The 24,037-nt window shown below is 38.5% G+C and overlaps 2 protein-coding genes across 4 annotated transcripts in view; one reads left to right on the top strand and one right to left on the bottom strand.

Annotated features, from left to right (window-relative positions):
• yipf1 (Yip1 domain family, member 1) overlaps window positions 1-11,010 on the bottom strand; it is a 17,738-nt gene extending 6,728 nt beyond the window's left edge. The window contains exons 1-8 of one of the 3 annotated variants that reach the window (XM_062023851.1): window positions 10,659-11,010; window positions 9,506-9,565; window positions 7,547-7,692; window positions 4,841-4,921; window positions 4,682-4,769; window positions 4,445-4,561; window positions 4,192-4,358; window positions 2,173-2,355 (exon numbers count right to left, since the gene is read on the bottom strand). In XM_062023851.1, coding sequence (XP_061879835.1) covers window positions 2,173-2,355; window positions 4,192-4,358; window positions 4,445-4,561; window positions 4,682-4,769; window positions 4,841-4,921; window positions 7,547-7,692; window positions 9,506-9,536 — 813 coding nt within the window. In that variant the 5' untranslated portion in view covers window positions 9,537-9,565; window positions 10,659-11,010. The other 2 variants (XM_062023852.1, XM_062023853.1) reach the window with 2 other exon arrangements.
• On the top strand, window positions 10,246-24,037 carry lrrc42 (leucine rich repeat containing 42). Its single transcript, XM_062023850.1, has 7 exons — window positions 10,246-10,907; window positions 14,925-15,056; window positions 15,122-15,243; window positions 19,661-19,746; window positions 19,820-19,933; window positions 20,022-20,106; window positions 23,654-24,037. Exons 1-7 carry the CDS (start codon window positions 10,507-10,509, stop codon window positions 23,959-23,961), a joined length of 1,248 nt encoding a protein of 415 aa, XP_061879834.1. The 5' UTR covers window positions 10,246-10,506; the 3' UTR covers window positions 23,962-24,037.

Genomic DNA, 24,037 nt, shown 5'->3' with positions numbered 1-24,037 from the left:
TGTGTTAATTCCACGACTGTATATATCGGTTGATATCGGTATCGGTTGATATCGGTATCGGTAATTAAAGAGTTGGACAAAATCGGCATATCGGATATCGGCAAAAAGCCATTATCGGACATCACTAGTTCTGTTATAACACATATGGAAAATGGGAGGACTTTTTTGACTGCCCGTTGCCGTGGGATGCAATATTCAAATTAATCTACAAAACTACTAGCGCTGTGCAAAATCGTTATTTTCAAATTAAATATATTTATAACTTCTTACCCACGAGAAAACTGTTAAAACTATGGAATGTGACAGAGTCGGATGATTGCCGATTTTGTTGTCAGGACTCTGAATTCACCCTGCATTTGTTTTGGTATTGTCACATTGTGTTGTTGTTGTTACTCAGCCAGCGTTTGTGGGTCTGATGGACCCGTTGCATTTTGTGGCTTTTAATGCCTCACAATCAAACACTTTTATGTTAAAATACTGAACAGATGTTTACCTTATCCCAATAAACATCTGGCTGAGTAACAACAATATGAATGTTGCACGGAAAATTTCTCTGCCACTTTCTGCATCCCACCGGGATTCTTCTTTTGTGTTTCTGCACCCGCGGTTCCCACACAAGGTTGCAACATTGTTTGTCAACACTGTCTGCTCTCATTTTCTCGCACATTTGACCCTCTGATGTTCTGTGTACCTACACTCTGTCCTCCTCCTGTCTAGGCCTGCTGTGTGTGTGTGTGTGGTACACAGAACATCAATTTCCACACTTCTATTGGACCCGGACATCTTATATGTAATAGAAATGTGTAGGTGGGGTGTATGGTCATTAAATATGTATTCTGATATATGTTCTTCACAGAAAATGAGCCAAAGTCAGTGAGTCTCAGTTTGAAAAATGTATTAATTGTATAATTTTTCTTTTAATAAAAAATGAAAACGGGTCCCACAGACCCGAACACCACACAAGGATTGGTTTGCTTATGAAGCTTGATGTGGTTTCTGTTATTTTAGGAGAGTTCATTGACAGTCATGATTTAGTCAATTTAATTATACTACTCTGTAAAAGGTTTATTTTTAAGACCAAAAACAGATATTCACTTAGTATTTGTCAAGACGTGGACTATGGGGTGTTTGTTTTCCCGAGATGCAAGTAAAGTTGGAGTGGACATGGCGTGAAGGTAAAGACATGATTTAATATTACTATAAAAAAAGGAACAAAAAGCGGGCACAAGGCGGAAGTACAAACTTGGCTATGAAAACAATAAACTAGCACAAAGGCAAAACTATGAACATAAAACAAACACTTACTGTGGCATGAGCGGAGCATGAAAACTATGAACAGGCATGAATAATGATAATGTCGCCAGGCTGACTTCCTGGCAACTATCGGCTTAAATAATACAGACATGATTGACAACAGGTGCGCGAGTGCAAAACAGGTGAAACTAATGGTCGTCATGGTGACAAGGCAAGGGAGTGAAAACAGGAACTAAAAAGAGTCCAAAAACCAAGCAGAACATAACTAAACAAAACATGATCACAGACATGACAGTATTACTTTCTTTAAAACATTTATTCAGTATTTTTTAACTTTAGAAAGTTATATGGTTGAAACCGATAATGATGCCAAAAAACATTTAAAAAAAGATGGGAAGTCCTCAAATGCTTATTTTGAAAATGTAATTTTGTTTATAGATTATATGCAATCTGTTGTTGTGTTTCCTAATTTAAGTGTACATAAATGCTTATTTTGAAAATGTAATTTTGTTTATAGATTATATGCAATCTGTTGATGAGTTCCCTAGTTTTGAGTGTACATAAATGAAGGTGTGTGTCGCTGAGCTCGACCTGGACATAATCCGGACTGGACCTGGAATTAATAACACATATTTGTTTTGAAATTTATGTGTAAATTTTTTTTTGCATTTTTAAACATATGCATCATAGTAGATTATGCAAATTATATGATGATGTATACAAAACCACACCTCCACCGCCACTAGTATTTTGGCAATCTGGAGGAAATCCTGATACTTGCTCATCATCTGACCAAAAAGGGCTCGGTTTTCCAATTTCAGCTTTCTAATGCATCACAGAGTATGATCAAAGCTATACAAAACGAGTCTCCAACATTTAAAAACAACAGCATCCTTACAATTATCGCCTGTCTTTTACCTTGCATCCGACGGCGAGCAGGACGTTGAGCACCACGATGGCCGACATGACCGCCGCGATAACCTTGGGCTGGTCGTCGCGCACAGCGGGCCAGAAGGTGATGACCAGGACAGAACCGGACAGGAAGAGTGCCACCAGGATGGAGAGCCACCTCAGCCACTCGAACGGGAATATCCACAGAACCTTGTTGGGATAACATGATCAAATGTGTATACATTACAGAGACGCAGATGTATAATGGTAATGTAGTTTCTAAAAGTATCCACATAAAGTTTCATATTGGCGCAGGACTGACGGAACATATAAATATAAAGTGAAGAAAAACATTCTCTTTTGTACAAACCCCGTTTCCATATGAGTTGGGAAATTGTGTTAGATGTAAATATAAACGGAATACAATGATTTGCAAATCATTTTCAACCCATATTCAGTTGAATGCACTACAAAGACAACATATTTGATGTTCAAACTCATAAACTTCATTTAAAAAAAAAAAAAAAAAAATTAACTTAGAATTTCATGGCTGCAACAAGTGCCAAAGTAGTTGGGAAAGGGCATGTTCACCACTGTGTTACATGGCCTTTCCTTTTAACAACACTCAGTAAACGTTTGGGAACTGAGGAGACACATTTTTGAAGCTTCTCAGGTGGAATTCTCTCCCATTCTTGCTTGATGTACAGCTTAAGTTGTTCAACAGTCCGGGGGTCTCCCTTCTGCTATTCTAGGTTTCATAATGCGCCACACATTTTCAATGGGAGACAGGTCTGGACTACAGGCAGGCCAGTCTAGTACCCGCACTCTTTTACTATGAAGCCACATTGATGTAACACGTGGCTTGGCATTGTCTTGCTGAAATAAGCAGGGGCGTCCATGGTAACGTTGCTTGGATGGCAACATATGTTGTTCCAAAACATGTATGTACCTTTCAGCATTAATGGCGCCTTCACAGATGTGTAAGTTACCCATGTTTTGGGCACTAATACACCCCCATACCATCACAGATGCTGGCTTTTCAACTTTGCGCCTATAACAATCCGGATGGTGCTTTTCCTCTTTGGTCCGGAGGACACGACGTCCACAGATTCCAAAAACAATTTGAAATGTGGACTCGTCAGACCACAGAACCCTTTTCCACTTTGTATCAGTCCATCTTAGATGAGCTCAGGCCCAGCGAAGCCGACGCCGTTTCTGGGTGTTGTTGATAAACGGTTTTCACCTTGCATAGGAGAGTTTTAACTTGCACTTACAGATGTAGCGACCAACTGTAGTTACTGACAGTGGGTTTCTGAAGTGTTCCTGAGCCCATGTGGTGATATCCTTTACACGCTGATGTCGCTTGTTGATGCAGTACAGCCTGAGGGATCGAAGGTCACGGGCTTAGCTGCTTACGTGCAGTGATTTCTCCAGATTCTCTGAACCCTTTGATGATATTACGGAACGTAGATGGTGAAATCCCTAAATTCCTTGCAATAGCTGGTTGAGAAAGGTTTTTCTTAAACTGTTCAACAATTTGCTCACACAATTTTTGACAAAGTGGTGACCCTCGCCCCATCCTTGTTTGTGAATGACTGAACATTTCATGGAATCTACTTTTATACCCAATCATGGCACCCACCTGTTCCCAATTTGCCTGTTCACCTGTGGGATGTTCCAAATAAGTGTTTGATGAGCATTCCTCAACTTTATCAGTATTTATTGCCACCTTTCCCAACTTCTTTGTCACGTGTTGCTGGCATCAAATTCTAATGTTAATGATTATTTGCAAAAAATGTTTATCAGTTTGAACATCAAATATGTTGACTTTGTAGCATATTCAACTGAATATGGGTTGAAAAGGATTTGCAAATCATTGTATTCCGTTTATGTTTACATCTAACACAATTTCCCAACTCATATGGAAACGGGGTTTGTATTATCTGCCTTCTTAAATTAAAATGACAAAGAAAAGGGAGCAGTAATTTAACCCCCTATTAATCCTGGCCCAATATATATAAATGTGACCGTGTAAGCAACACCTACCACTGCAGGAATGTAGATGAACAGGGAGTATCCATACACACAGACAATCTCTATAAAGGAATATGAAACCAAGTTCATAATCTTGTTGCTTCTCCAAAGCAGGAAACCCCAAACAGCAAGCGGCACCAGCCAAGCGTAGCTGAAGATGGCCGTGGCAGCTATGGTCACTAAGGAAAAACACAAGCAAACATTTACAGGTTATTTAATGGCATTTTAAAAGCTTCCTCCAGATACGGAACAAGAAAACTATTACCTTTTCCAAACTCAGGGCTGTACTTGTATTCTGGTTTGCCTAAGTTAACCAGGAAGGTAGATATGTTTCCACTGATGGCGATGGCAAATACAAGAGTCGTGCAGATCCAGAATGGCCCTAAGAGGAAAAAGAATGAGAAAATCAAACAACTTGATTCAATATTAGACATAGAAGCTGAACATTTCTGATATCATCAACAAGAATATTGATCTGGGTGGACGTGTTGTGCAAGCGGACCATAGAGATCAGGGTTTCGACGAAGGTAGACTTGAATGAAGTTCTTTCCGGGCCATGGCAGAACGGAACCAATTATCCTCTCCTTTACCTTAAAAAGACATATGCGTCTATAATCACCAAGTAACACGTTCCTTCCGTTTTAATGGACGTTATACTTACATGATGTGTGTCCACGTTGAAAAGCATTTGGTAGTAATCAAACGTCCAGAAAGGGACACTTTTCTTCTGCCCGGAGAGAAGCTTCAAATACAGGAACAAATATTATGAAACTGACATTTTCACCCACACTGCAAAAACTGAAATCTAAGTAAGATGAAATATCTCAAATAAGGGTGATATTTGCTTATTTTCTGTCTGATAAGATCATTCTTCTCACTAAGCAGATTTTATGTTAGTGTTTTACTTGTTTTAAGGGTTTTGGTCCTAAATGATCTCAGTGAGATATTACAGCTTGTTGCTGAGATTTGATGACCTATATTGAGTAAAACATGCTTGAAACTAGAATATCAACTGTTGCAAAGCTGTGTCATCAACACTCACAAGTATAAAACCGCCTTTTCAAAGTAATAATTTCTTATATTAAGCGTGAAATAAAAAAATCATGACTTTGACACAATTGTGTCTCATAATTAAAACAGATGACAGCCAAATGGACTTTGTTGTTTTATTTTCAATGCAACAATAGAACATACGTACTCATATAGTAGTACAATTGGCACAGAACAGTAAACGGACAGTTGATATTTAAACATTTAACATGTGACATTTCAAACTATTTTGAACAGAAATAGTTAAAGGCCTACTGAAAGCCACTACTACCGACCACGCAGTCTGATAGTTTATATATCAATGATGAAATCTTAACATTGCAACACATGCCAATACGGCCGGGTTAACTTATAAAGTGCAATTTTAAATTTCCCGCGAAACTTCCGGTTGAAAACGTCTATGTATGATGACGTATGCGCGTGACGTCAATGGTTGAAACGGAAGTATTCGGACACCATTGAATCCAATACAAAAAGCTCTGTTTTCATCGCAAAATTCCACAGTATTCTGGACATCTGTGTTGGTGAATCTTTTGCAATTTGTTTAATGAACAATGAAGACTGCAAAGAAGAAAGTTATAGGTGGGATCGGCGTATTAGCGGCTGGCTGCAGCAACACAACCAGGAGGACTTTGACTTGGATAGCAGACGCGCTATCCGCCGCTAGCCGCTGACCGCATCGATGATCGGGTGAAGTCCTTCGTCGCTCCGTCGATCGCTGGAACGCAGGTGAGCACGGGTGTTGATGAGCAGATGAGGGCTGGCTGGCGTAGGTGGATAGCTAATGTTTTTAGCATAGCTCTGTCAGGTCCCGTAGATAAGTTAGCTTCAATGGCGTCGTTAGCAACAGCATTGTTAACCTTCGCCAGGCTGGAAAGCATTAACCGTGTATTTACATGTCCATGGTTTAATAGTATTGTTGATTTTCTATCTATCCTTCCAGTCAGGGGTTTATTTATTTTGTTTCTATCTGCAGTTAAGCCCGATGCTATCACGTTAGCTCTGTACCTAAAGTGCTTCGCCGATGTATTGTCGTGGAGATAAAAGTCACTGTGTCCATTTCGCGTTCTCGACTCTCATTTTCAAGAGGATATAGTATCCGAGGTGGTTTAAAATACAAATCCGTGATCCACAATAGAAAAAGGAGAAAGTGTGGAATCCTATGAGCCCTTGTACTTAAGTTACGGTCAGAGCGAAAAAAGGTACGTCCTGCACTGCACTCTAGTCCTTCACTCTCACGTTCCTCATCCACGAATCTTTCATCCTGGCTCAAATTAATGGGGTAATCGTCGCTTTCTCGGTCCGAATCGCTCTCGCTGCTGGTGTAAACAATGGGGAAATGTGAGGAGCTTTTCAACCTGTGACGTCACGCTACTTCCGGTACAGGCAAGGCTTTTTTTTATCAGCGACCAAAAGTTGCGAACTTTATCGTCGATGTTCTCTACTAAATCCTTTCAGCTAAAATATGGCAAAATCGCGAAATGATCAAGTATGACACATAGAATGGATCTGCTATCCCCGTTTAAATAAAAAAAAATCATTTCAGTAGGCCTTTAATGCACATTCAGGTAAATTCTGCAAAATTATAATTAAAAAAAATTTGGCTGGGGGCCGGGCTGTGAATATACTGTATATGTACACACATATATATATGTATGTATATATATATATATATGTATATGTATGTATGTATATATATATGTATATATATATATATATATATATATATATATATATATATATATATATATATATATATATATATATATATATATATTCCTCGCGGACTAATTGGCTGAAAGAGCACGCACTTGGCGCGATGATGTCATGTTGTCAATGGGAAAATGCATTTTTAGACAATATGATTTGCCTGAGCGGCTAGGAGACCCCGAGAGTAACAAGCGGTTGCCTTGTTGCCTTTCCATTAAGAACAATACATTTGTTTTTAGTGTAAGTTTGCTGGTTTCAAGAAATGTAATGCCGAGCGCATATCATTATGTCAAGATAATGGCACTAGCATTTACTTCATTTAAGAATATTTTTCAACATATTGAGAAAAAAGGTCTAATTTTTTTCTATCAAGAAAAGTGCACTTGTTATTAGTGAGAATATACTTATTTTAAGGTATTTTTGGGTTCATTGAGGTTAGCTAATTTTACTTGTTTTGGAAAGTCTTGACAAGCCAAATTTTCTTGTTCTATTGGCAGATAATTTTCCTTAGTTCAAGTAAAATACCCCTCATTTTTGTATTTTTTTTCTTGTTTTTGAACATTGACTTTTTGCAGTGCAGTTAATGTTTTTTTTTTGCTCTCCAAACCTCAGATTTGTCATCACTCGCAAGCGGGTCGTCATCAGGAGAGAGACTGGGGGTCTTCCTCGACGTGTCAGAGTTGATGAAATCGTCCTCAATGCTGATAGAGGTTGAATCTTTGTCAGCTGCTAGCAGATTGCCCTCTTCAAATTCTAAAATACAGCAAATTCAGTATTTATTGATTTTTCCAAAAATGGCAATATTTAACTTTGCAATGCTACCACTTTACACGGAAAAATATATTTATGTATAACTATGAGTAAAGTAAAGACTTGGAGATAAATGACGTTGTTGTTTGCGGATGACTCGGCCCTGCTAGTATCCGGCAAGGACAAGTCACAGGTGGAGAAAATCCTCAGTGCTGAACTCTGTCGTATTTGCACTTGGCTCGCTGACAACAAGCTATCCATACACTTGGGTAAAACGGAATCCATCCTGTTTGGGTCCCACATCAACCTTAAGGAAGTCAGTAACTTCACTATTAAAGTGCGTGACATTGTTATCACCAGGAAAGATGAGGTCACCTACCTAGGTTCCATTCTAGAGGCTAATCTTTCCTGTGATAAAATGGCAACCAAGGTAATCAAAAAGGTCAACCCACGAACGAGATTTCTCTACAGAATCTCCTCTCTGGTCAACAAAAGCACCATGAGGGTTCTAGCGGGAACTCTCGTTCAATCCTTTTTCGATTACGCATGCACCTCCTGGTACCCTAGCACCTCCAAAACCCTCAAATCTAGACTCCAAACATCCCAGAACAAGCTAGTCAGGTTACTTCTAGACCTCCACCCCAGATCACACCTCACTCCTACCCACTTCTCCAAAGTGGGCTGGCTCAAGGTGGAGGACAGAGTTAAACAACTTGCACTGAGCCTAGTCTATAAAATCCGCTACACCTCCCTGATACCGAAGTACATGTCAAACTACTTCCTTAACGTAAATGACCGCCATAACCACAACACCAGGGGGAGCTCCACTAACCACGTTAAACCCAGATTCCGATCTAACAAAGGTCTTAACTCATTCTCCTTCTATGCCACATCAATGTGGAATGCACTCCCAACAGGTATAAAAGAAAGGGCATCTCTATCCTCCTCCAAAACCGCAATAAAAGTACACCTCCAGGCAACTTCAACCCTAAACTAACACCCTCCCCGGATTGTTAATAATCAAATGGAAATAATCTAGGGCTGCAACTAACGATTAATTTGATAATCGATTAATCTGTCGATTATTACTTCGATTAATCGATTATTAATCGGATAAAAGAGACAAACTACATTTCTATCCTATCCAGTATTTTATTGAAAGCATACTGGCACCATACTTATTTTGATTATTGTTTCTCAGCTGTTTGTAAATGTTGCAGTTTATAAATAAAGGTTTATTAAAAAAAAAAATTATAATAATAATATATATTTTTTTAAATAAATAAAAAAACTCATAGCATAGCAAAGATCCAACGAATCGATGACTAAATTAATCTGCAACTATTTTAATAATCGATTTTAATCGATTAGTTGTTGCAGCCCTAAAATAATCAAATGTAGATACTTTTTTTTAATGCTTTCTGATCTCTCGATCTCTCTCTGTATGTCCACTACTTGCTGTACATATCCTACCAAGTCAGACCTAAACTGTTTCAATGTCCATTTCTCTGTTCTCAATTGTTGATGACGGAAGTGATGACAACAACCAAACCTAACCACCCCCGCCTCCACATCTCACACCCCGGATTGTAAATAATTCAATGTATATACTCTGATGATTATCCTGTGTGATGACTGTATTATGATGATAGTATATATCTGTATCATGAATCAATTTAAGTGGACCCCGACTTAAACAAGTTGAAAAACTTATCCGGGTGTTACCATTTAGTGGTCAATTGTACGGAATATGTACTGCACTGTGCAACCTACTAATAAAAGTCTCAATCAATCAATCAATCAATAAGTCACCCACCTTGGAACTGAAATGGGTCGTTTGCTGCCATTTACACGATTGTGTACAGTCCAGATCAATCTGTAAGAAACGTATTATTGGCTTATTATTTCGAGTAACACTGAAGTAATGACTCTTTCTGTGATAAAAAAAAATAAAAATACATTTCACAAAGTCCTTTCATAGACGATGTCCATTTGAATACAAGAATTGATTAACGTGGACCCCGACTTAAACAAGTTGAAAAACGAATTGGGGTGTTACCATTTAGTGGTCAATTGTACGGAATATGTACTGTACTGTGCAATATACTAATAAACGTTTCAATCAATCAAACAAAGGCTAAACAAGTTAAGTGTTTCAAGTTGGCTACTAGCTAGCCAGCTAGCACACCTCCGTGCAGGAAATAGTGACGCTACGTACCTTTTTAAAGACCATACAGCAATAGTATTGGGTGTATTGATCAACTTAACACAGAAATTCGACAGCAATATCATAAATATTACACAAAATGCACAATTTTACCTGTCCCGTTTGCGTTAGATACGTTGACGGAAGCCGGACCAGGAAATGCCGTGTGTAAAATATGTCCACTTCCGGTTGAGGTCTTTCAAAATAACTGCTTGAGATCACTTTTAATTCATTTCTTTTGTAAATATGACCAGCAAACATTGAAATGTATTTTTATAAATGATACCAGTGGTTTTTAATGTCGTATATAGCGTTTGGTGACGAGAAATACATGTTTTTTTTAGTTATAACTTTTATTGTGACACCAGTGAGCCAAACACGCGACACCGTCAACTTGTTATGTTGTGCAAACATTCGGAGCTGGGAATAAGGAGGAAAAAACAAGATAAATAAACAACACTTCAACGCATGCACGGGCGTACGTGGAAAAAAGAACCAATGACCGTGCTGATGATCCCATCAAGGCTTCTTCGTGGGGGGGTGATGCAACGCGTTCATTAATTAGCTAGCTCGGTGCTAATCGTGTCAAATGTTCGGGTAAAGTTGCAATAATGGCCTCCAACACGGACTCCGGCGTCGTTTACGTGCGGGAAAGGGGAAAGCTGCGCCGCGTCAGCGACATCGTCCTCGCACCGCCCAAGCTGGCGTCGTCGTGCCGGAGGACCAACCCGTTCGTGCAGAGGAAGGAGCACTTTGTCTTCACCTACAACGCGGAGGGCAGCCTGAGGTACAGCACCAAGTCGCTCTTCGACATCGTCCTCCTCTTCGTGGCGGACAACGTCCACCACGTCGACTCCCTGGTGGGCTTCCCCGAGCAGATCGGGGACAGACTCTTTACAGCCGCCGAGGAGAACCGGGTTTTTCTCAACCCGGACGTGTCCCCCAAAGCCCTGCAGCTCTTCAGCGATGCCTACGGAGGCATGGTGCTGGGCTCTCTCTGTCTCAGGAACAGGTCAGTTTCAGTCTTAAGAGCATGTCTTTTTGTTTTTTAACCTCGCCAACATTCTTTCTTCTAGTTTATTTCGAACATGAACACACTTCCAGCATAATGCATCACGCAATTTCATATCATTTCTGTTTACATCATGTCCGAAAAGGACTAGGAAGAAGCAAAGCTTATTTAAAGGCCTACTGAAATGACATTTTCTTATTTAAACAGGGATAGCAGGTCCATTATATGTGTCATACTTGATCATTTCGCGATATTACCATATTTTTGCTGAAAGGACTTAGTAGAGAACATCGACGATAAAGTTCGCAACTTTTGGTCGCTGATAAAAAAAGCCTTGCCTGTACCGGAAGTAGCGTGACTCACGTCTGCACATTGTTTACAATCATGGCCACCAGCAGCGAGAGCGATTCGGACCGAGAAAGCGACGATTACCCCATTAATTTGAGCGAGGATGAAAGATTTGTGGATGAGGAAAGTGAGAGTGAAGGATTAGAGGGCAGTGGAAGCGATTCAGATAGGGAAGATGCTGTGAGAGGCGGGTGGGACCTGATATTCAGCTGGGAATGACTAAAACGGTAAATAAACACAAGACACACACTACCGTTGAAAAGTTTGGGGTCACATTGAAATATCCTTATTTTTGAAGGAAAAGCACTGTACTTTTCAATGAAGATAACTTTAAACTAGTCTTAACTTTAAAGAAATACACTCTATACATTGCTAATGTGGTAAATGACTATTCTAGCTACAAATGTCTGGTTTTTGGTGCAATATCTACATAGGTGTATAGAGGCCCATTTCCAGCAACTATCACTCCAGTGTTCTAATGGTACAATGTGTTTGCTCATTGGCTCAGAAGGCTAATTGATGATTAGAAAACCCTTGTGCAATCATGTTCACACATCTGAAAACAGTTTAGCTCGTTACAGAAGCTACAAAACTGACCTTCCTTTGAGCAGATTGAGTTTCTGGAGCATCACATTTGTGGGGTCAATTAAACGCTCAAAATGGCCAGAAAAAGAGAACTTTCATCTGAAACTAGACAGTCTATTCTTGTTCTTAGAAATGAAGGCTATTCCACACAATTGTTTGGGTGACCCCAAACTTTTGAACGGTAGTGTATATATACTCTATTAGCCACAACACAACCAGGCTTATATTTAATATGCCACAAATTCGTCCGCAGAACAAACTCCTCCCCCCTCCCGTCCATATAACCCACCTATACAACTCAAACACCCGCACAACACACTCAATCCCACAGTCCAAATTACCGTTCACCTCCGTAAAGTTCATACAGCACATATATTTCCCCAAAGTTACGTACGTGACATGCACATAGTGGCACGCACGTACGGGCAAGCGATCAAATGTTTGGAAGTCAAAGCTGCATACTCACGGTAGCGCGTCTATCCAACTCAAAGTCCTCCTGGTTGTGTTGCTGCAGCCGGCCGCTAATACACCGCTTCCCACCGCTTCCCACCTACAGCTTTCTTCTTCGCTGTCTTCATTGTTCATTAAACAAATTGCAAAAGATTCTCCAACACAGATGTCCAGAATACTGTGGAATTTTGCGATGAAAACAGACGACTTAATAGCTGGCCACAATGGTGTCCCAATATGTCCGCACAATCCGTGACGTCACGCGCAAACGTCATCATACCGAGACGTTTTCAGCAGGAATATTTCGCGGGAAATTTAAAATTGCACTTTATAAGTTAACCCGGCCGTATTGGCATGTGTTGCAATGTTAAGATTTCATCATTGATATATAAACTATCAGACTGCGTGGTCGGTAGTAGTGGCTTTCAGTAGGCCTTTAATCCTACCCCTTTCCCACTTTATAGTAGGGGTGTAACGGTACACAAAAATGTCGGTTCGGTACGTACCTCGGCTTAGAGGTCACGGTTCGGTTAATTTTCGGTATAGTAAGAAAACAATAAATTATACATTTTTGGGTTATTTATTTACCAAATTTGCAAAATCTTCCACCAAAAATATTTTTCAAAGTGGAATATTTGATGTGAAGTAATGGGAACCTTGGATAGGTCAATAATTCATAATAACATTGATTTTGATTCAATATTATGTTTTGAGCAATGACAGTTTGAAAGAAAAAAAAACAGCTTTGTTTTATTAGTCAACATTGCAACTTTTTCTAAATTACATTTAAGCTTTTTTATTTCACTTTTGTTGTGTTTTTGTTTATTTTAATCGTATTTTTAGAATGTGCCGTGGGCCTTTAAAACATTAGCTGTGGGCCGCAAATGGCCTCCGGGGCACACTTTTGACACCCCTGCTATAGATAATAAAAAATTAAATCTGACAAATCTATGGATAAAAAGCAGAGCCTGGCGACGCATGCGCGTTTATCATAACTCTCTCTCTCTCTCTCTGTCTCTGCCCCTCCCTCACCAATGCTGCTGCATGCACAATTTGTTTTGTTTTTAACCCCTTCTTAACCCTGAACGTACATTGAAAATACATGCAACCCTAACTGAAAACGCCGGACATTTGAGGCATTTAAGAAACTCCGCCCTGACAGCTCCGCAAAAGAGGACATGTCCGGTGAACAGAGGACGTATGGTCAGTCTATCCTAGCCCGTTAGCTGCTAGCATGCCGTGTGTTGTGCCTCGGTGTGCATTGTTTACACAACGTGCGGTACGCTACTTAATATGTCCGTGTGGAAACTCGTTCGGTACACCTCCGAACCGAACCCCCATACCGAAACAGTTCAATACAAATACACGTACCGTTACACCCCTAGCGGGTTATAATTACTGGTTTGCAAAAAATATTTTAAACCAAATTAGGGTCTCCCACGGCACACTAGTGCTCTATATCAGTGGTCCCCAACCTTTTTGTAGCTGGGGACCGGTCAACGCTTGAAAATTTGTCCCATGGACCGGGGGGGGGGGGGGGGGGGGGGGATTTATTTTTTTTTTTTCCATAAAGAAATACAATCATGTGTGCTTACGGACTGTATACCTGCAGACTGTATTGATCTATATTGACATACACATACACAATATGTATATATTGTTTTTTATGTTGATTTCATTTAAAAAAAAAAAAATATATATATATATATTTTTTTTTAATTTCTTGCGCGGCCCGGTGGTTGGGGACCACTGCTCTATATGACAGGAGTGCTCCGGCCTCTCCAAGATTTTGAAATGAAGTCAAGAGCTGGACTGACGTCATTCCCGGTCCTTGTTTGGCCAGTAGAACAGAACAAGCACGCACACGTTATGAATATGACAGTGTTTCCCACACATTCATTTCTTTGTGGCGGCCCGGCACGAAAGAATTACGTCCGCCACAAATAAAAAAAAATTTAAAAAACAAAAATAATATATATATTTTTTTTTCTTTTGTCCTTTCCAGCTTCTCAGGCAAATCCTATAGTAGATGTAGATGCCCATATAGGCGTTCAGATTTACTTTACAAAAGAGAAGTGTAGGATACTTCTCTTGTTGCCTTATTTGTATTTGACCACTACTGTTTTCTGTTTATTTGTTACTGACTGTGGCAGGACACCTCTGCCTCTGTTTCACTTTATGTTGCTGGTAAATAATATGGTTGTAGTAGTAGGCTAAAGTTAAATTATTTAGTATGCACTAATTAAAGGGGCAGAGCTTTAAGAGACATTTTCGCTTTTATATTTTATAAGATATATTTTTTGTAAGAACCACAATTAATAAATATATTTCAGTGAATAACTTATTGTTCAAATCTGTATATAAATATGTACATAAAGTGTTGTAATTATATTGTAAAATGGATGGATGGATGGACGTTTAAACAAAACTGTTATTATTAATTAGTAAGTATACATTTTTTTAGCCTTTTTAGAGAAAATCATATCATTGTAGTAAATTATGCAAATTACTCAATGATGTCATGGTGACCACGCCCCCACCGCCACAGGTATCTTGGCAGTTTATGGGAAACACTGTATGAAGTACTATCAAATGACATTTACCAGAGCATCTTCTCACTATTGTTCCGTGCAGGTTTCCTCTACTCAACGAGAGGATGGATGACATCAAAACATTTCACAGTTTGAAATGTTTGGACCTGTTTGGCTGCAGATTAGGTGACAATCACGAGATCTTCCAGCACCTGACGTCCACCTCTCTGGCAAGGTGATGAACGCAACCACTGACCTTTCGTTGACCCTGAAGATAAACGCTCGTCTTCTCCCCTCCAGCTGCTTGGTACAGCTCTTCATCGGCGCCAACGGCCTGTCAGACGTGGGCCTGCAAAGACTGACGGCGCCAGTAAGGATGATGAGGAAGGGACTGGACTGCCTTCAGTACCTGGATGTGTCACGTTAGTTAACATTTTCATTACATCGCACAATAAACTGCAACTACATGATCTACTGACCAGCATAGTATGTGCACAACAACATCAGGGAACTTATGTCGTCGTAAAATGACCAAATTTGGTCATAATTTGTCCTACAGGAAGTAACAGCGATAGAGAAGCTTCTTTTACACAGATATCGTATAATTGCCACAACAGAAAAAGTACAACAATTGCTTTCAACACAACAGGGCGTAAGAAGTTCAGGTAATGTAGAAGATTCCTTGGCGTCCCAACTCTGTTACGGCTCTAATATTACCTCAGAAGGCAGAAAGTTGCTGGTTTGACTTCCGTGCTGGTGCCTTTTATACGGAACAGCAACACGAAAGTGGTTACTAATACAGTATGATCTGATTCAGGGTCTAGCTTTGACCGTCATAAAGACAATTACTACATCATTTGCTGCCATGCAAGTAAAAAAAACAACAACAAAAAAGGCAAACCACACTGCAAAAAGTCAGTGTTCAAAAACAACAACAAAATAAATAAAAATGAGGGGTATTTTATTTGAACTAAGCAAAATTATCTGCCAATAGAACAAGAAAATTCAGCTTGTCAAGACTTTCTAAAACAAGTAAAATTAGCTAACCTCAATGAACCCAAAAATACCTTAAAATAAGTATATTCTCACTAATAACGAGTGCACTTTTCTTGGTAGAAAACAAAAAAGAGACCTTTTTGCTCAATATGTTGAAAAATATTCTTAAATGAAGTAAATGCTAGTGCCATTATCTTGACATAATGATATGCGCTCGGCATCATGATTTTTTTTGTCATGCTTGAAGTAAGAAATTATTACTTTAAAAAAGTAGTTTTATACTTGTGAGTGTTGATGACACAGCTTTGCATCAGTTGATATTCTAGTTTCAAGCATGTTTTACTCAATATAGGTCATCAAATCTAATAATAGTAATATCTTACTGAGATCATTTAGGACCAAAACCCTTAAAACAAGTAAAACACTCTAACACAGTGGTTCTTAACCTTGTTGGAGGTACCGAACCCCACCAGTTTCATATGCGCATTCACCGAACCCTTCTTTAGTGAAAAATAAAATGTTGGTTTTTTTTTCAAATTCAAGACAAAGTTATATGTTTTTGGTAACACTTTAGTATGGGGAACATATTCTAAGTAACAAAGATTTAATTTTGAGTTTTTTGGACACTAGGGGAACATATTCTATGTAACAAAGACTTAATTTAGAGTTATTTGGTTAGGGTTAGAGGGTTAGGGTTATAATAAGGCCATGCCGAATAAGGCATTAATAAGTACTTAATAATGACTAGTTAAGAGCCAATATGTTAGTAGTTTGCATGTTATTAAGCAACTAATTAATGGTGAATATGTTCCCCATACTAAAGTGTTACCATGTTTTATTACTGGTGCACAAAATGAACCGTGCATGAACATCACCTTGTTCAAAGAACAAAACCAACACAGTGCATAAACTCACAACAAATTACACACCTGCAAATCAGTGTGACTTCTGCTGTTGCCGTATCCATAATATGCCGATAGGGAGAAGTTTTTATTTACACGATGAGTCGGGTGTGTCTTGACCTCCGCCGAACCCGTGAGCCCGACTCACCCAACCCCTAGGGTTCCATCGAACCCAGGTTAAGAACCACTGCTCTAACATAAAATCTGCTTAGTGAGAATAATTATCTTATTGGACAGAAAATAAGCAAATATCACCCTTATTTGAGATATTTCATCTTACTTAGATTTCAGTTTTTGCAGTGGCATAGTCAAAAGCAAAATAAAATGCTGAAGTCTGGGCATAATGTAATGGTGATAATTGCAGACAAAAAAAAGGCAAACGCAAGAATCTTTTCTCACAAAATGTGGGTCAAATTTCAAATTTTGAGGTAAGATTTCCATTGTAGGGTATACTACACAGTCCCTCCAGGAATTAGCAATGTTGCCAATTTTCTAAATTTTGTCCAATATTATGTGGCCAATCAACGTCATTTTTGCCTTTTGGATTTGTTATCTCTGAGCGCCTCTCTAACCGCGCACGTCTAGACCTTTTGGCTATTGTAGTACCGTATTTTCCAGACTATAAGTCGCTCCGGAGTATAAGTCGCACCGGCCGAAAATGCATAATAAAGAAAGAAAACAACATATATAAGTCGCACTGGAGTATAAGTCGCATTTTTTGGGGAAATGTATTTGATAAAAGCCAACACCAAGAATAGACATTTGAAAGGCAATTTAAAATAAATAAAGAATAGTGAACAACAGGCTGAATAAGTGTACATTATATGAGGCATAAATAACCAACTGAGAACGTGCCTGGTATGTTAACGTAACATATTATGGTAAGAGTCATTCAAATAACTATAACATATAGAACATGCTATACGTTTACCAACAATCTGTCACTCCTAATCGCTTAATCCCATGAAATCTTATACGTCTAGTCTCTTACGTGAATGAGATAAATAATATTATTTGATATTTTACGGTTAATGTATTATTAATTTCACACATAAGTCGCACTTGAGTATGAGTCGCACCCCGGCCAAACTATGAAAAAAACTGCAACTTATAGTCCGAAAAATACGGTATATAACATTTACCCAGCGTAAGACAATTTAGAGCAAGTTTTCCTTTTGAAATGCTGACCTTGCAAAGAGGCACACTGCAAAAACTGAAATCTAAGTAAGATGAAATATCTCAAATAAGGGTATTTGCTTATTTTCTGTCTAAAAAGATCATTCTTCTCACTAAGCAGATTTTATGTTAGAGTGTTTTACTTGTTTTAAGTGTTTTGGTCCTAAATGTTTTGGACACTTTGAAAAGTATACCTGCACTTGTCACTTTCAAAAAACAAACACAATTATGGCTAGTTGAGCAACAATCGTGTTCCCATGTTTAGTTTTTACTAATTTTTACTAATTGTTTTTTTATCTAGTCTGCACTTTGTCTGTGTTATTATTATTATTATTGGCTTTTATCTAGTTTGCACTTTGTCTGTGTTATTACTATTATCATTATTATCAACTCATTCTATTTTTTATTTTCCTATTTTAATGATGTTGGATCTGTGTTGTTGGGGACAAGTGTTGTAAATTAGCTTTGGCTACAAACACTGTGATGCATGCATCGGATAACTGTTTCAGATGTCTATGTTTTTGTATCAGTCCCTATTTCAAATAAACCTCTATAATAATAATAATAAAATGATCTCAGTAAGATATTACAGCTTGTTGCTGAGATTTGATGAGCTATATTGAGTAAAACATGCTTGAAACTAGAATATCAACTGTTGCAAAGCTGTGTAATCAACACTCACAAGTATAAAACTACTTTTTTAAAGTAATCATTTCTTACTTCAAGCGTGAAAAAAAATAATCATGATGCCGAGCGCATATCATTATGTCAAGATAATGGCACTAGCATTTACTTCATTTAAGAATATTTTTCAACATCCATCCATCCATCCATTTTCTACCCCTTTTGGGGTCGCGGGGGGTGCTGGAGCCTATCTCAGCTGCATTCGGGCAGAAGGCGGGGTACACCCTGGACAAGTCGCCATCTCATCACAGGGCCAACACAGATAGACAGACGACATTCACACTCACATTCACTTCAACATATTGAGCAAAAAGGTCTTCTTTTCTTTTTCTACCAAGAAAAGTGCACTTGTTATTAGTGAGAATATACTTATTTTAAGGTATTTTTGGGTTCATTGAGGTTAGCTAATTTTACTTGTTTTGGAAAGTCTCGACAAGCCGAATTTTCTTGTTCTATTGGCAGATAATTTTGCTTAGTTCAAATAAAATACCCCTCATTTTTGTTTTGTTTTTCTTGTTTTTGAACACTGACTTTTTGCAGTGCAGCATATACATGTCCGAGAGGTTGAAGTGTGATGATAATCTGCCATCGTCTCTCATCTACCCAGAAAAGAGACACTGTAGATTAATGAAATTAATATTTAAGATGGGCAAACACTTTTCAAGTGTAAAATATACATGGAGAATGTCTACAACTTTTTTTTTTTCCCCTGTAATTATTACAAATAGCTATAATGAATTAAAACAGTTGACAATAATTTCTGATTATGTGCTTTTACTGCCATCTAGTTTCTACTTTTAAGTCTGCGCGTAAACGTCAATACAGTTTTTCATTTCTAATTTGTGTTAATTCCTGTGCTTTTTGAAGAAACACATAAAATCACAAGTTGATTAAAATTTATTGAAAAAAATAAGTATTTTTCTGTCGTAGCTGTCTGAAAAAGCTGCTGCGAATTCAGGCACTTTTGGCCGCAACAATTGCAAAAAAAGTCAGCCGAATCTCGGAGGGACTGACTATATATTTTTCTGTTAGGTGCTTGACGATATTGCGTGTTAAAACATGCATTCTCTTTCCAATCCAGACAATCCGATCTCAGAAAGGGCTCTCAGGTATCTTACATGTCTCCCCAAACTTGAAAAACTTGACGCCTCTGGGACAAGTATGAAGGTGAGGCAGGCAGGCTCTATTAGCATCATTATTTGTGTTGCACTTGTGATTAAACATTTATAGTCTCCTGCAGTTTGGAGCGGTATTGAAGTCGACCATTTGGGAGATGCTGGGCCTGACTTACTCAGAGAAACCACTGGACGCCTTCGATCACTCCGCATGTAAAACACAAGGATGGGCAGAACAGGTCATTTAAAAACAACAACATTGCTTTCCTGAGTTTTTGCTGGTTTGTGCGTGATATCTCATAAATAAAATGCGTTGATGATTACCAGGTGGTGAACCAGTGGGAAACCAATGCAGGGCTAATGCCCAAACAGAAGAAATTGGAAGAATCTAGATTGTCAGCGCTCTGCTTCTGTAAGTCTAAAGTATATTGTTTTATTTTAGTAGAGAATTGGTGTACTTAGTTTAAATTAGAGATGGGCACTATGCGCAAATTGTTGAACTTTTTAATGTTTACTAATGTATCAAAAAATCCTTTTAAAACCTCTAAAGCAGGGGTCACCAACACGGTGCCCGCGGGCACCAGGTCGCCCGTAAGGACCAGATGAGTAGCCCCCTGGCCTGTTCTAAAAATAGCTCAAATAGCAGCACTTACCAGTGAGCTGCCTCTATTTTTTAAATTGCATTTATTTACTAGCAAGCTGGTCACGCTTTGCCCGGCATTTTTAATTCTAATTCTAAGAGAGACAAAACTCAAATAGAATTTGAAAATCCAAGAAAATATTTTAAAGACTTGGTCTTCATTTGTTTAAATAAATTCATTAATTTTTTTACTTTGCTTCTTATAACTTTCAGAAAGACAATTTTAGAGAAAAAATACAACCTTAAAAATGATTTTAGGATTTTTAAACACATATACCTTTTTACCTTCCTCTTCTTTCCTGACAATTTAAATCATTGTTCAAGTAATTTTTGTATTTTATTGTAAAGAATAATAAATACATTTTAATTTAATTCTTCATTTTAGCTTCTGTTTTTTCGACGAAGAATATTTGTGAACTATTTCTTCAAACCTATTATGATTAAAATTCAAACAAATTATTCTGGCAAATCTAGAAAATCTGTAGAATCAAATTTGAATCTTATTTCAAAGTCTTTTGAATTTCTTTTAAAAAAAAAATTCTGGAAAATCTAGAAGAAATAATGATTTGTCTTTGTTAGAAATATAGCTTGGTCCAATTTGTTATATATTCTAACAAAGTGTAGATTGGATTTTAACCTATTTAAAACATGTCATCAAAATTCTAAAATTAATCTTGATCAGGAAAAATTACTAATGATGTTCCATAAATTCTTTTTTAAGTTTTTGTCTTCTTTTTTCGGTTGAATTTTAAAGAGTCGTAATTGAAGATAAACTACCGTAATTTCCGGACTATAAGCCGCTACTTTTTCCCCTCGTTCTGGTCCCTGCGGCTTATACAACGGTGCGGCTTATTTACGGCCTGTTCTTCTCCGACACCGACGAAGAGGATTTCGGTGGTTTTAGTACGCAGGAGGAAGACGATGACACAATGATTAAAGACTGACTTTTCATATACCGGTAGGCTGGTTATTTTGATAACGTACAGGCAAGCACTTTGTATTACTTTGCACCGTTGTATTATTTGTACTCTGCACGAATGCTGTTCGCCATGTCAAAGATGTGAAAGTTTGATTGAATGATTGAAAGATTTATTGTTTATAAATGGGACGCTTTGCGTTCCCAAACAGTCATCTCTGTCCCGACAATCCCCTCCGTGGTAGCAGGAACCCCTATATACTACGCTAATTACACATCAAAACCCTGCGGCTTATAGTCGGGTGCGGCTTATATATGGAGCAATCTGTATTTTCCCCTAAATTTAGCTGGTGCGGCTTATAGTCAGGTGCGGCTTATAGTCCGGAAATTACGGTATGTTTCAAAATTTAATTGTCATTTTTTTCGTGTTTTCTCCTCTTTTAAACCGTTCAATTAAGTGTAAATATCATTAATTATTAATAATAACATAGAGTTAAAGGTAAATTGAGCAAATTGGCTATTTCTGGCAATTTATATAAGTGTGTATCAAACTGGTAGCCCTTTGCATTAATCACTACCCAAGAAGTAGCTCTTGGTTTCAAAAAGGTTGGTGACCCCTGCTCTAAAGGCTTAGTGGCCACATGCGTGGACAGCACCTTTTAGCTCTTATTTCCAAAGTTGTGTACACTACTGAATTGGGGTCTTATGGCCACTTATGTGGACACTTATACTGCCATCTGGTGGTGTCAGAAGAGTATAACATACAATGGAATTTGGAGAGAAAAAAAAGTTTAAAAATAAGAATTAGCATGTCACTAAACATGAAGTACACGTTTGTGTACTTATGGACTAAAGTACATCCTATCAAAAGATGATTCTTAGTTTTTATTCTAATTAGGGTCCAATAAGCCCAAATAGCAAAGAGAAATAAATAAAAAAAACAACATGTAAACAAACAGCTTGGGCCTTAAGAGGTTAATAAAGGGGACTTTTTTACCTGGAAATCTGCAGAATTTGTAACGTTTTTCCCAGTTGTCAGCGGATATCTCCATATATGGTAGAAATTGACCTGCATTGCTTTGCGCAAGTCCGCCATTGTAGTTTGACTCTGTAGTCAATAAGCCTCTTATCTATCCTCATGTTTTGGGGCAGACTGTCTCGTACATGCACATGCACCCTCCGCTGTTGCCATTTCTAATAAAAAAGCAGCGCATAGTTTTAATTACGTCCAGTCAGTAGACTCCATTTGGAAGCGCTAAAAAGTACAACATGGCTGACGGGGAGAATACTTTAATATAGCGGAAAACAGGCTCATACAGAAGGGAATTCAATCAGTTTTCAATGATTCCTTCCTGACTCGCCGATGTCGGTGGTCCTGCCCCCAATAACCAGTGAGTGTCACTGAATCATCGTTCAGTGGGACACATGGTCAACTTTGTAGTTTGTTTACTCGGTATCTGTGATTCACGTCGTCAAACACTTGTATCTAAGTTATCACAAAACTTTGTGTTTCAATGAGCTCCCGGCGAGAGGACAAAAGCTGTCTTTGATCTTACCAATCAAAAGGCTTGTAAAACTCCACTGTGTAGGATGGGAAGCAACATGAAGGCGACCTTTTCTGTAACCAAAGGCGATGGCTGTTTACGACCCCGCTCCCTTAGAAACAGCTGTTGCCATGTAATCAGGGAAAGTCCAAATAAAAGAGGAGGCGTACAATCTTTCGTCAGAGCGTGTTGAGACTACGCGTTTCTCCTCATTGAGTTAAATTTAATTCTGTCTGTTTAATTCCTTGCTTCTTGTCTTGTTTAATATATGTCATCAGTGTTTGAACCTGACAATTGCATTTATACTAAGAGGAGCATAATTACATATTACACAGGTTTATTCTCTTAATTTAATTAGCGTAGCATGGGTGAGTCATTGACCGAGTTAATGGCGACGGGAACCCGTGAGTGCCGATTCAATTAAAAAAACTAGCGTGTTTTGAACAATTCGTTAATGACTTGCACGTCACTAGTGGCCACCGTAATTTTCAAAGTTTAGCTCATGACGCATAAAGTTCAATGACGCGGATACTAAAGCCTTGGAGACTTTGTATGTTTAAATAATATGCAACTATAGTTATTTCATACTTGTTTATGTTGACAAATGTGTGCAGTTTTAAACTGCAATATTTTCAAATGAAGGACACTTATTACATATATCTAGCTTGTGTGCTTAGCTGTTGTGTAGCTGCAAGTTCCTTGTAGCCTAAAGCCTACCCTGTTTACCTTTTGTAAATGACTTGACTAAAATACAAGGAAAGACCAACCTTATGTGTTTGTTGAAGGGGCTTTTAGATGTTAAAATACTTGTTCTCAAGTCAATAAATAATTGAGCTATCACTAACTCTTTGTTCTTTAGTCGGAAGGCAGAAGTTTGTCCGAGAGGTGCTGAACGCTGCCTCCTTGTCACGTGAGAAACAAGCAACTGCAGCCGCCACCTCGGAGAAGGAGCAACGCCTGCACTTTTACAAACCTCCAGCAGGAAGCGGCGGCGGCGGCGCCCCCACAGACAACACCTCCTCGTCCTCAACCAACGACCAAGACAGGACGTCCAAAAGGAAATGCTTGCCGAAAAGATGGGGCGGCTCAAAGACGAGTCCGCCGCCTAAACGCGTGTCCTCGTCAGTGCTGACCGCGGCAGACATGGACTTGTTGGACAGCTATTGAGACGGCTTTTGTTGTATTGTTTTGCATTTTTGTAATGGTTTTTTTCTTCTTTAAATAAAGCTATTTTGTATGCTTG

Source organism: Entelurus aequoreus, linkage group LG16, assembly GCF_033978785.1.
Source record: "Entelurus aequoreus isolate RoL-2023_Sb linkage group LG16, RoL_Eaeq_v1.1, whole genome shotgun sequence".
NCBI classification, from domain to species: domain Eukaryota; kingdom Metazoa; phylum Chordata; class Actinopteri; order Syngnathiformes; family Syngnathidae; genus Entelurus; species Entelurus aequoreus.
Note: the sequence above shows the minus strand (reverse complement) of the source record. Positions and strands in the feature narration are given on the sequence as shown.

Coding starts and splice junctions, on each gene's coding strand:
- lrrc42 (XM_062023850.1), top strand. CDS start 10,507: ATGGCCTCCAACACGGACTCCGGCGTCGTTTACGTGCGGGAAAGGGGA. Junction 15,057..15,121: donor ACGTCCACCTCTCTGGCAAG/GTGATGAACGCA, acceptor TCTCCCCTCCAG/CTGCTTGGTACAGCTCTTCA. Junction 19,747..19,819: donor CCTCTGGGACAAGTATGAAG/GTGAGGCAGGCA, acceptor AGTCTCCTGCAG/TTTGGAGCGGTATTGAAGTC.